General features: G+C 34.4%; 2 protein-coding genes across 2 annotated transcripts; both read right to left on the bottom strand.

Moving 5' to 3' along the window:
- Positions 1 to 1,042: 1,042 nt before the first annotated feature.
- LOC143391083 (olfactory receptor 8G50-like) lies at positions 1,043 to 1,978 on the bottom strand. Its single transcript, XM_076843647.2, has one exon. It carries the CDS (start codon positions 1,976 to 1,978, stop codon positions 1,043 to 1,045), a length of 936 nt encoding a protein of 311 aa, XP_076699762.1.
- A 9,700-nt stretch (positions 1,979 to 11,678) lies between these two features.
- On the bottom strand, positions 11,679 to 12,620 carry LOC143386967 (olfactory receptor 8G50-like). The gene has a single exon (XM_076841709.2). The coding sequence runs from the start codon at positions 12,609 to 12,611 to the stop codon at positions 11,679 to 11,681; it is 933 nt and encodes a 310-aa protein (XP_076697824.2). The 5' UTR covers positions 12,612 to 12,620.
- Between the last annotated feature and the right edge of the window lie 824 nt (positions 12,621 to 13,444).

Raw genomic sequence — 13,444 nt, 5'->3', positions numbered from 1 at the left:
ATATCATTTTTCCTTCAAAACGGATATTGAGTTTTGGGGTAGGAGAGGTACTCATCATTATTATAAAAATAATTTTGCAATTATAACTTTCCTAAGTATATAAATATCCCAAATGAATTCATGTTATAGTCAAATTTTCTGCTACTAAAACCAAAAGACTGGAGAAAAACAATCAGAGGATAACAAATTGATTTTAGGGCTCACAGATTTAGAGTTGTTACTCCATGGACTCTATTCTTTGGGGCCCGAGGTAAGGCAAAACATCATGGCAGAAAAGTGTGGCAAAGGAAAGTGATTCAAGACATAGCACCAGGAATCAGAAAGAGATTGAGAGCTCTGTTCACCAGAGACAAAATATAGACCCTAAAGATACATCCCCAAGGATCCACCTCTTCCAAACACCTATCTGCCTACCTTACCTATCGGGGTATTATTCCCTATCAGGGTATTAATGCACTGATTGAGTTATGACTTTCATAACCTAATCTTTCTTGGCTGGAGGACAAACAACTCATATATAAATATCATAATACAAGAGTGAAAAATGACACTACTAAATAAAAAATAATATATGTGTTGGGGAAAAGACATGATTTCTTTTGGACATGGGAAAGTCAGTATGAAATTATCAGGAAATAGAGATGAGAGCATAATTCCAAAAGTATATATAGCAAGGAATATTTTATACAAGAATATCAAAGGATATGACCAAATGTATTTATTCTCTAAATTATGATAAATAAGTCATGCTTAGAAAGAATCATGTTTCATGTGTTTTTGCCATAATAAAATACGTTGATAATTTTAAAGCATTTTTGAAAATATTTAGTTGGGAGATAGGTTACTCCAGGTAGATGAATTCTGAAACACCCAGTGCCTTTCCTATGAGTGAACCAGTGATTTCAGTCCGCTCTTAGCACCTTTCTTCCAATCAATTAAGTACTAGCAATAATCTCAAAACTAATTGATAAACATTGCTCTCTCAATTGTTACTTTAACAGAGTTTTATAATTTCTATACTTTTCTAAGGAAAATAAACTTTTCATAGGAAATTTCTTCTTTTGACAATATTATTTAGGGCAACTTTGACATCTTTATTCCTCAGGCTGTAGATCAGAGGGTTTAACATGGGCACAATGATGGTGTAAAATACGGATGATACTTTCCCTTGGTCCATAGAGTTGACTGATGAGGGCTGCAGGTACATGAATGTTACAGAACCAAAGAAGAGACCAACAGCTGAGATGTGGGAGCTGCAAGTACTGAAAGCTTTGTACCTGCCCTCAGTGGAGCGAATGCGCAGGATGCTGGCTATGACGAAGATGTAAGAGCTAAGGATGGACAGGACTGGGGCAAAGATATTGAATGCACTGGAGCACAGAACTACTACCTCATTGACAAAAGTACTAGAGCAAGAAAGCTCTAGTAGTGGAAGAACATCACAAAAGTAATGGTTTATTATATCATCCTTACAGAAAAGCACCCTTAGCATGCACGTTGTGTGGGCTGTGGCACCCATCAATCCCATGCTACAAACCCCAATTAGCAACCAGAAACAGACTTGAATTGACATGGTAACATTGTAAAGCAAAGGGTTACAGATGGCAACATAGCGGTCATATGCCATTGCAGCCAACATGTGACACTCTGCAATTGCAAAAGCTGCAAAGAAGAAGAGCTGAGTCATGCATTCAGCATAGGAGATGGTGTTTTTCTCCATCACAAAGTTCACCAGCATTTTGGGTGTGATCACAGTAGATTGACAGAGGTCAATAAAGGAGAGACTGCTGAGGAGATAGTACATGGGTGTGTGCAGTTGAGAGCTGAGTCCAATCAGTATGATCATGCCCAGGTTTCCCACCACTGTGAACACATAGATTCCTAGGAAGAGGAGGAAGAGGGGCAGCTGGAGCTCTGGTTTGTCTGTTAATCCAACCAGGATGAACTCAGTCACTGTGGAATGATTTTCCTCTGTCATTTTCTTCTGAAAATTCTAAGTAGGAAGAGAGAAAATATATTGTAATAGATATTATTGATCCATCTTACAATGGGATATGAAACAGAGTTCAAGTCTTTTCAGCCATCTATCTCCATGTTTCTGCAAGTTCTTCCCTCTCTTCTTTAAAAGACTTTATGATTCCAATAATATATGACTTATAAATAAATGTCAAATAGAACCATCTGTATTTGTGTTCTATGCTGTAATGATAATTTTAGTAATACCCAGTCTCTGACCACCCTAAGAACTCTTTTGATGACTTATGTTGAGTGCTCCAAAATTTCCCATGGCTTTTTAATAATCCTCTTAAATTCTGGGCAAGAAAATATATTTTTTTCATACTGTTAAAATAGCAACAGCATAAAAAGCACTTACCCCAATATTACAGTTGATGAAGAAAGATTGAAAGTTTCAAAATGTTAAACAGGATAAGATGTCCACTCCTTACCCTTTTATTCAACTTTGTACTAGTAGATCTAGTTAGGAAAATAAGGCAAGACAATAAAATTACAAAACATCCTGATTGGAAAAGAAAATGTGACATTATCTCTATGTTTAAATGTCAAAATCTCGTTACAGAAAAGCATAATGAACGTATGAATAAGAAAAAAAATTATTGGAAATATTTTTTATTCTTGAGCCTAGTTTTAGAGTACAAAGTCAGCATAGCAATTCAATTGATTTTACACATTTGCAATTAACAAAAACAACTCTATTTATAATACCATAAGGAGAATAAAATTATAAGAAATTAACTAAATAAAAACAATGAAAGTTATTGTACTCAAAATTGCAAAATTTTCAATAGAATTGTTATAAGGGTTTCATGAAGATGCAACAGGAAAAAATGTATTTTTCTCAACTATTATGGACAAAATAGCTTCATGAACAGAATTAATTTGAAACTCTTTCTCATATCACCCACAAAAATAAACTCAAAATGGGTCATAGGACTAAATGTAAGGCATGATAGAAATGTTAGAAAAAAAATAGTCTAAATAATTGTGGCTTTGGACTTGATAGTAATTTCTTAGATAAGTACCAAAACCAGAGACTACCATAGGAAAATATAAAGTGAATATCATGATAAAGATAAATGATAATATCATTATTAAAGATAGGTAGGTGTTCTGTAGACTGGTAGGTTATGACTTGAACAAAGAGATTTTATGACAGTGTATAAAATTGGGAATATATTTTCAATGTATATTTAATTTCCTGAATACTAATATCAAGGAAGAGTTTGTGGTCAGGATCCATAATGAATACTTAACAATTTAACAATGAAAAAGTCAAGAACCTATTTTTAAAAGTCAGAGAATTTTAATAGACATTAAATCTAAGAAAGATACATGAATAAGTAATAAATACCTATAATATGTTCATTATTATTAATTGTTAAGAAAATTCAAATGAAATCACAGTGATAAAACATTTCATATTGTTTTAATGAGCTTTTCACTATTGTGACCAAAAGATCTGATAAGAACTATTTTGGAGGAGGTTAAGTTTACTTTGGGCACATGATTCCAGATGTCTCAGTCTACAGATGGCAGCTCAATGCTCTGGGCCTGAGGTGAGGCAGAACATCAGAGCAGACAGGCATTATCTCTATCAGGGGACTAGTACACTGATTAGATTAAGGCACTTATAACATAAATGTTTAACCTCTAAACTTTTTGCATTCTCTCACAAATAAGGTTTTTCAGGTTACCTAGTATCTAAATCATAACACACATCCATCAGGAAAGCAATGATCAAAACTAGAGATTAAACACAGGTGTTGGCAAGAATGAGAAGAATTGTGAACCTTTATCCATTTCATACATTACTGGTGGGACTGCAAAATGGAACAAACTGTAAGGAAAACAGTTGTGGCAGTTCTTCAAATTCTGAAATGTAGAGTTACCTCCTGGTCCAGAAATCTCACTGCTATGTAAAGTACTCTCAAGAAATGAAAACATACATCCATAACAAAAAGTTATATATGAATGTCCAGAGCAGCTCTGCCTATGAGAACCAACGAGTTGAAAGCCACTCAAATGCTCATTTAGGAATGAATAGACAAATAAAATGTAGCATATTCTTATAATAGAACTTTATTCTTCAATAAAAAGTCACTGAGAGATGGAACATCATGAATACACCTGAAACAGTTTAAGTGAAACAATGCATATAGAAATGAACATATGATGATTCCATTGATGCAAAGTATCCACAATGAAAAAATGAAAAAATTCACAGGGACAGAGAGTAGCTTAGTGGCTTCCAGGGATTGTGGGCACTGAGGGGCTGAATAGGACTGCTGATGGGCATAGGTTTTTGTTTGGGGTGTGATGAAGGTGTCCCATTAAAAAATAATGATGTGTGGGTAACTACATGAACATACAAAAATCACTGAATTGAACAGTTGAAAAAGGTAAACATCAACTAATTTCAATAAATGTTTTATACAAATTAAAATGAACACAAAATAATAATGACATCATGCTAAACACAAAGAGTATTTCATTATAAATCACTCATCACTCACTTTTTACTGTTCTGTAAACTTGATATTCACCTCTGTATTTTTTCAACTGTGTCCCTCCAAACAATGTACAAATCTCTCATGTTATACACGAATTATGCTATGTAGTCTCAAAACATGAAAAGTGTAGCATTTTCTAGTTATTGACTGTTAAGAAATTGCAGACACAAAGTAGAAACACAATTAAAAACATAATTTCTATGTCTTTATCAGAGAAAAAAATCAAAAAAGCTAAAAATAGATTTTCTTAAGCAAGATTGAATCACAATAGGATTGTAAAATTGTCAGAAATACACAGCAGATTTAAGTGAAGTACTATGAATAGTCTTCAGGATATCCATTCTCTGAGTTTCCATTTGGTCATCTCCTTCAGATCATAATTTTCTCTAATTCTGGGTCAATTCTATTCCTCACTAGAAAAGATGAAGTATGTCTACAATAGTAAATTGTTATTTCATGATGGAGATAAAATGTGGCTAATTTTGTTAACCCAAGGCTGACAGTTTTATTGTTATCTTTCTTAAAACTCACTTTTTTATTTCACTACATTTTCTGATTATACCTGTAATAACAAAGTGGAGCTCCCATAGTGGGGTAATTTGAATGTCCTCAAAATTCCATGTATTGTAAACTTGATGCCCAATGTCAATTGTGTTGAGAATTAGGACTTTAAAGAGGAGACTTTGTCATGAGATGAGTGGATTAATGGTGTTTTGAGAGTGGGTTAGTTATCATAGTTGTGGGTTCCTAATTTAAGGATAAGATGAGCTACTTCCTTCTCTCTCTCTCTCTCTCTCTCTCTCTCTCTCTCTCTCTCTCTCCAGTTCTTGAATATTCCACTATGTGATTTTGTGGCAAGAAACCCTTGCCAGATGTGATCTTTTGACCTTGGATTTTCCAGTCTTCTGAACCTTGAGCCATATGTATTTCTGACTCTTCTACTTTACCTCATCTGTGGTAATTATTTATTGATTTTTGTTCTAGGGTTGAAACTAGGTGGTGTTTAACCACTGGGCAATATTCCTATGCTTTTTTTTTGTTTGTTTGTTTTATTTTGAGACAGGATCTCACTAAGCTGCTTAGGACCTCTCTAAGTTGCTGAGGCTAATCTTGAATTGCAATCCTCCTGCCTCAGTCTTCCCAGCCTTTGGGAAAACAGATGTATGCCACCATGCCTGGCCAGTATGTGGTATGCTACTATTACAGCACAAAACAGACTAAGAAATCCCCCCCATATTTCTGATTCTTTACATTTTGTGCTCGACTGCTTTTTCTGTGTTCTGGAATCTCAAAAGGCTGTCCCACTAATATTGGTCCCCAACAAATAAGCTACATTATCTCTGGCCTGATTGTTTCAATTTTGACAGCTGTTTTGGGCTCTGACCCATTCCATGGATTGAGATCCCCCAATGCATCAGTGTGACTCTGATGCATGATCTTAATTCCTATTACTTCCTGTTCTGCTCTACAAAAGTGTGTGTGTGTGCATGTGCACACACAAACATCTGGGTGTGTGAATTTCTTAGACTCCAGAGGGAATTACCAAATAACCTGTTCGTCATAAGTGGTTTTGGCTTTATTTGTCAGATCCTTCTTGGAGAGCTTGGATCAAATGCAAAATACCAAAACAGTGTATGGGCAAAAAGATTGTTTTTGTTTCCTAACACTTTTCTTTAGGTAGAATTGATATACAAGTAACTGTACATATTTATTGGATACCATTTGTTCAACTTGGATCTATCTAAGTCTCATAATATTATCATGTTCAAAATAATTGATATATTTCCTGCCTTCTAAAGTTCCCATATGTACTTTTGTGATTTTTGTTGGTTTTGATTATGTTTTTTATTTTTTAAGAATATGTAATATAAGATATGTCTTCTTAAAGTGTGGAAATGCACAATATTATCTTGTTAACCATAGGCAGCATACTCAATAGAACATCTTTAGAACTTGTTCATCTAGCATAAGTAAATGTTTATTCCCATTGAACATACTCCCTATATTTCCTATCCTACCTTCCACTCCTGCCAGCTTCCTGTTATTTTATTTTCTGCCTCTCACTTTGACCATTGTAAACACAAAGTATATGCAGATTTTGTTTCTTTGGACATTTACTGTATTAATAGAGTGAAAATATGGGATAATCCTGAGTTATCTTGAGTTTTATAAACTTTCTTATAAATTCTTTGTAGTGGTCTTATGGACACAAATTATGGATGTGGTGTAGATGAACATAGAGAGCAACATATCATAGTTAGGTGAAATTGGGGAACAATAATCATAAGGTGAGATATCTTAAGTTAGAAATTCAGAAATATTATGTTTAGATTGCTTTGAAAATCAGAAGAAATCTATTTATCTATCTCTATCTGTCTATCTATCTATACACATACATATGAAAGATAGGGAGAATATAGTTTTAAATATCAATAACTTGGATGATGCCACAAAGGGAATAATTTAAAAGATACAGAAAATAATAATGAAATTATATGGAGTTAATAATTCAAGATTACTATTAGGCTGAGGACTAAAGCAAATTAAATAGTGATAAACAAAATGTTTTTTGTGGGTGTGCAGCACAAAGAGATTAGTAAAGAGTATCTGCTCTCAGAATGTTAGGTGCTAGAAGAGGTCAGAGAGACTGACTAGACACTGTGGGGACTACCTTGAATGGGCAGATGCTACAGGGCAAAGCTATTATGGTTCTAGGCCAGAATGAGTCAGTGAAAGTAGTAAACAAAGAAAATGTTTGGTTTTCTTCTTCTGTGTTCCGACAAGTATTCCATGGAGTGACTATTACATGCAAAGACCTTTTAGTAGGCCCTTAGTTTTAACTCATTTTTTATTCTGTTTCTCTTCTTTGAGGTTATCCTGTGAAATCCTACTTAATAGTTAAGGCCCTTTGGTTAAGATCTTTAATAGTGACACCACAGTTACTAAGATCAAATTCTGTGTGTCCATAAGATGTTATTTTGATTCTCTGTAGCACGTAGTAATTCTGGATTCACTGATTTATTTAACAGCCTTTCTTCCATACTTAATTGTAAATGCATTACAGTGCTGGCACAGTGCCTTGCATATCACAAGTCTCAATAAAAGATGAGCAATAAATTTATTGTAAGAAGCACAGACATGAGAATTAATACAGATTCAAAATGAATGAACAAAGCCCTCACCCTGCCTGATTTGAAACAGTTAAACAAATAAGGGCTTGCCATGATTTCACACTGCACAGGACAGGAAGGTAATATGGGAATATGTGCTCACCAGATATGTAGTCTTACAATGAAAATAGTAAAAGACATAAACAACCATGTCCCCATCTCCTGAGACAGAAATCGCAACAGAAGATTCTAATAGTCAAGGTCCGGGATTCAGACATACCCCTCCTTCTTCCCAGAGTGTCCAGTGTTGTGTATTTTTCTTCTCAGTTGCTCTGGAGGAAAAGGATTTTGATGATCTGAGGAGGTATCAGACCAAAGGTATCGTTTGCATCACTAATGCTGATCTCTGCTGAAGTTCCTGCCCAAAGCCACTTGCCACTTGGCAAAAGTTGGCTGATGTGATGATTTTATATGCTGTGTAGAGATAATCAGAGTCTGATTAGGAACAAACAATGATAATGACCTCCCACTGGACTCTCATCCCACAAGTGCCTACTCTGAGGATAATCAACAATTAGGATTTTCTTTTCTCACTTTGGTTCTCAAGCATTTAGTATTTTCAATATTCTTATTTGACTCTGGATTTTAAAAAATATATGAAAGGTATTGTAGGAGTTCTAGTGAATTTTATGATGTTATTTAAAAATTAAAAATTTCAGGAGTATTTTGAAACACTGAATGAATTCTCTAAAGTTATTTTTTTTTAAATAAAAATATAAAAGTACAACATATAAGCAAACTTTCTAAGATCTGTTTCTATTTTCATTCATCTGTACTAATTGTATTCAATTAATGACATAGATCCCAAAACCAGTATTTCTTACACATGAAATAAAAACAGCTTTCATTTAATTCTCTGCTAAAATTCTGAATATTGATACATACCTGCAAGAAGTGCCTAACAAGACTAAAATGAAAAAATGCCCTAACTTTTTTCTCATGAAAAATAAAAGAAATTTTGAGGAATAATGAAAATGGGTTATAGAAATTACTTTCTTGTAAACTATTATGAAGTAAAATTTATTTAATATTTTTATCCAATGTTCATTAAATGTTACATAATTTTGAAACAACAAGTTGAACTATTTTTATAATTAAATTTACTCTGAAATTCATTATATTTTTCCAGATATGGACCTTTAATTTGGTGTTCAAAGGTATTTCGGGAATTGTTAAAGTCTATCATTTAAGTTTTTAAGGGCAAAAATTTAGTAAAATAATTTATAGTCCAGTAAAATATGTTGTTCATCAATAATGATCAAACCTTAGGACCAGAAATAGGATGTATATGTAACCAAAAGTTTTAATAATTGAAGATAACACAACAGAATATTCTTTCACAAGATAATATGATAAGCTTGTGTTATATTCTCAAATACAGTTTGTCTTTCATTTCTCTGATACAAATGTATTAATTTAAAATTAATTTTTATATGTACACAAGTTTTTCACAAGATTAGACATTTTTATGAGTAGAACCAACAAGCAATCATTAATGGTAAGTCAAACCAGTGGAGACATCATTATTTAATATGTGAATGAACCAGAGATGTGCCCATTTTATTGCCTGGGGTGGTAAAAAATGCCTGAGAATTAAATACTTGTGTTTATGTTTGAAAGGTGTAAAAATATCCAAAGACAAAATGAAATCAGGAAGCTATGACAGGGTAGGAAAGCTGTGAGAATGAAGCCAAGTTCTTAGAAATGAGCAGAGTTTTTGAGGCATTATAGGGACTTTATTGCTTGATATGGCTTGCACCTTACTAGTAGATATTAAAAGATGTGAAATAGTATATTTTTATGTTAGTATTTAATATTCCTTGTAGATGAAATGCTAATACAAAATTTAAAACTCTAGAGAGAACCAAATTGAGTCATCTCTGGTTTAATACAAACATTGAATAATGGTTCATTCCTGATAGTCATTCTTTCTTTGTTCCTGAAAGAATAACACCCTGAGTCTTAGTTTGTCACATTGCCTGCCACAGTCTGGCTGCAGCAAAATAACCAGGGGGTGACGAACAACTTGTGTACATTGATACAGCAGGAGTGGGAGCCATTTATTGTAGGACAGGAGGGGTATATATACATTTCACACAGCTTATCTTAATTAACATAAACTAGATACAGCAGTCAACCAATAAGGAATCTCCACACTTAATGGCTCGCTGGCATTACTTCACAAACCACTCCCTCTGCAAAATGCCAGGCGCCATCTTGACTTGTTTACAGACTCTAACAATTGCCAGGTACCCACAGCATTTCTCAGCCCTATTTCAGCTACCAAGTCTGTCTGTGTGACTGAGTCCTTATCAAAGCGATATAGGTAGAGGGGAGGTCCATTTTTTCCACTCACTGTTCTTAAATTCAGGGGACATTCCCTTCTCTTTCCATATGATATCTGCCTGATGGCCAGGTGGTGGAGCTGAAGGAAGCATCTGGAGACATTACCTGATGGAAGCAACATGTAGTGTAGTAGAGCAACAATTTAAAGGAAACAATATCTGTGATAAGCAACAGAACCACTCCTGATTTACCTTCTGGTTTAAGGCAACATTCTGTGTGTGTGTGTGTGTGTGTGTGTGTGTGCACGCACACACACACAAACAATGTTTTATGCCCATTAGATAAGACAAATGATTCTAAAAATGAAACAAACGTAACTGACTTGAAATGCTCATATTGGGTAAAGAAGCAGTGGTGAGTGCTCTGCCTGTGGGCATAGCATAACAGAGAGCAAGAGAGAGGCTCATGATGTTACTTGGAGGCATCAGGCTTCATGCAACATTTTTTCAAGGCTTTGAAGCTTAAAGGTGTAAGAGAGAACATAACCCTGACATTTCATCTAGAAGTGGCTCTTATATAAAACAGATATATCTGGTCTCCATAAATCTTTGAGACTGTTTTAGGGAGAGAGTAGGAGAAAACATCTTTGTGTTACTACCACCATCAGGAGAAGGCAGGGATGCTGAGCAACTGATGGGTGCTGTTAAGACTACCGAGACTGACTAATGGGGACAATTACCTCTCAGGAGACTAGTTTTCTGTCTGCTGTTTTCAAGAGCACCAGTAGGAACTTACGTGGGCATGAGAGAATAAAGGAATTTTTTGACACTAAGTCACATTTTTGGCTCCCTCACACAATTTATTTTTCAAGAATGGGTACTGATTTGGGGGTTAGGAAGAGTACTTTTCATTAGTCAGAATGCAAATTGTACAATTTTAACTTTCCTATATGAACAAATACCCCATGTGATTGCAATAGTAAAACAATGACACTTCTAAATGAGAAATTCTAAAACACAGATGGATAAAAAAGGCATGATCTCTACTCCAGCAAGGAATTTTGTAAAATAAATAAATAAATAAACAAACAAACAAACAAACACTATATTCAGTCTTGTTTATCATTGGCTATCTCTTCCATGACATAGCCATCTCCTTCTGGATCAGGAGTATCTCATCACCCATTATTTGACTCAGAATCCCTAATATACTTCTACATGCTTGTCAGAATTAGGGATTATACTTTTATATTCCAAATAGAATAAATTATTTATTTTAGAGTTCAAACTTTCAGAAATGTTTGCCAATATACTTAGGTAAAAAGCCAAATACACAAACTATTGATAATATTAAAGAATATGACCAAATATATATATTCAATGAGTGAAGCTAAACGAAAAGATCTATGTTACAAACATAAACAACCATTATTAATCCTCTGGAGAAATTTTGACAAATATTTAGAGGTGATACAGGTTATTTGGAGTAGATGGAATCTGGAGTTTCCAGGAAGGGCATTGTGCTGCATGAGTCTACTCCTGGGAACCTAATTTAACCTTGGCGCTGCTCTTCCAAACAATAGAGAACTATCAGTAATTCTATTTCATATGAATATTCATTGCACTCTTTGGACTATTTTATTACCAAATACCCAGAAATTGAATTTTTTTTTCTAAAACAAAATACTCTTTCTTTATAGAAAATTTCTTTTTCCAAGGAGATTACTTAGGGCCACTTTGACATCTTTATTCCTCAGGCTGTAGATCAGAGGATTCAGCATGGGCACAATAATGGTATAAAACACAGATGATACTTTCCCTTGGTCCATGGAGCTGACTGATGATGGCTGAAGATACATGAATGCAGCAGATCCAAAGAAGAGACAAACAGCAGAGATGTGGGAGCTGCAGGTGCTGAAGGCTTTGGCTCTGCCCTCAGTGGAGCGAATGCACAGGATGCTGGCTATGATGAAGATGTAGGAGCTAAGGATTGTCATGGTTGGAACAAAGATATTAAATGCACTGATGCACAAACCTACTATCTCATTTATAAAAGTACTGGAACAGGAGAGCTCCAATAGTGGATAAAGATCACAGGCATAATGGTTTATTATAGCTTCACAGAAAAGCACTCTTAGCATGCAGACTATGTGAGCTGTGGCATCAATCAAGCCCACAGTATACACCCCAACTACCATCCAACAGCAGACTTGAATAGACATAGTTACCTTGTAAAGCAAGGGGTTACAGATAGCAACATAACGGTCATATGCCATTGCAGCCAACATGTGACACTCTGCAATTGCAAAAGTTGCAAAGAAGTAGAGCTGAGTCATGCATTCAGCATAGGAGATGGTATTTTTCTCTGTCACAAAGTTCACCAGCATTTTGGGTGTGATTACAGTAGAATGGCAGAGGTCAATGAAGGAGAGACTACTGAGGAGATAGTACATGGGAGTGTGCAGGTGAGAGCTGAGCCCAATCAGTGTGATCATGCCCAGGTTCCCCACCACTGTGAACACATAGATTCCTAGGAAGAGAATGAAGAGGGGCAGCTGGAGCTCTGGTTTGTCTGTTAATCCAGCCAGGATGAACTCAGTCACTGTGGAATGATTTTCTTCTGCCATTTTCTTCTGGGAATTCTAAATAGAGAAGATTTTTTTTTCTGGTAATTAGACATTATCAATCCATTTCATAGTGAATTTTGAAACAGTTTAAGCCTTTTCAGTCATGTCTCTTGTTTTCTACCAGTACTTCATCTATCTCATCAAAGACTTTGAGATATCAGTAATGTGTATTTTAAATAATTCATTTTAAATAATTATCAAATAGAACTATTTATATTTTTGTTCTATGCCTTTTGATTTGTTGTTAATAGTGCCCAGTCCTTAATCTCCCACAGAACTGTTCTTATAACTAATAAAGTGAGTAATAGGGTAACAAAAAAAGAAAAAGCACCTATATGAATCTCCTCAGTCTGTATTGCTCATAATGGCAAATTACTGAAAGACTTTACCTTAAATATAATTAAACAAGGCAAGATGTCCACTCTCTGCCTTGTTATTCCATGTTATTTTACTGAAAATAATCTACTAGTAGAATATTCAAATATTTCCTTGGGACTTAAATTGTTTAGAATTTAAATCTAAATAGGAGATATTTAAACATTGTTAATAGTGTAATTTTTTGAAAATTTAGAGTCATAAAACTAAAATATTTAATTATTACAACTTTGGGGATTTTTATGTAAAAATTTGTATTTAAAAATAATAATTATGGTAAGAATATTTAGCATTAATTAACCTTCTTCAACAGATTTGTAAATACACTGTACAGTACTGTCAAATATAGCAGAACATGTTCATCATTGTATCTCTGGAATACCATATCTAGTATCACGTGTTATTGGAATCAAACTTTCAAATGCTCTAAAATGAATATTTTGTCCTAAGATAATTAT

This window comes from Callospermophilus lateralis, chromosome 2 (assembly GCF_048772815.1).
Source record: "Callospermophilus lateralis isolate mCalLat2 chromosome 2, mCalLat2.hap1, whole genome shotgun sequence".
In the NCBI taxonomy this organism is placed as follows: Eukaryota; Metazoa; Chordata; class Mammalia; order Rodentia; family Sciuridae; genus Callospermophilus; species Callospermophilus lateralis.
The sequence above is the reverse complement of the archived record's forward strand: the minus strand, read 5'-3'. Positions and strand labels throughout refer to the sequence as shown.

What these genes read in the sequence shown, in the direction of transcription:
- LOC143391083 (XM_076843647.2), bottom strand. Translation starts at nt 1,978, where the DNA reads ATGACAGAGGAAAATCATTCCACAGTGACTGAGTTCATCCTGGTTGGA.
- LOC143386967 (XM_076841709.2), bottom strand. Translation starts at nt 12,611, where the DNA reads ATGGCAGAAGAAAATCATTCCACAGTGACTGAGTTCATCCTGGCTGGA.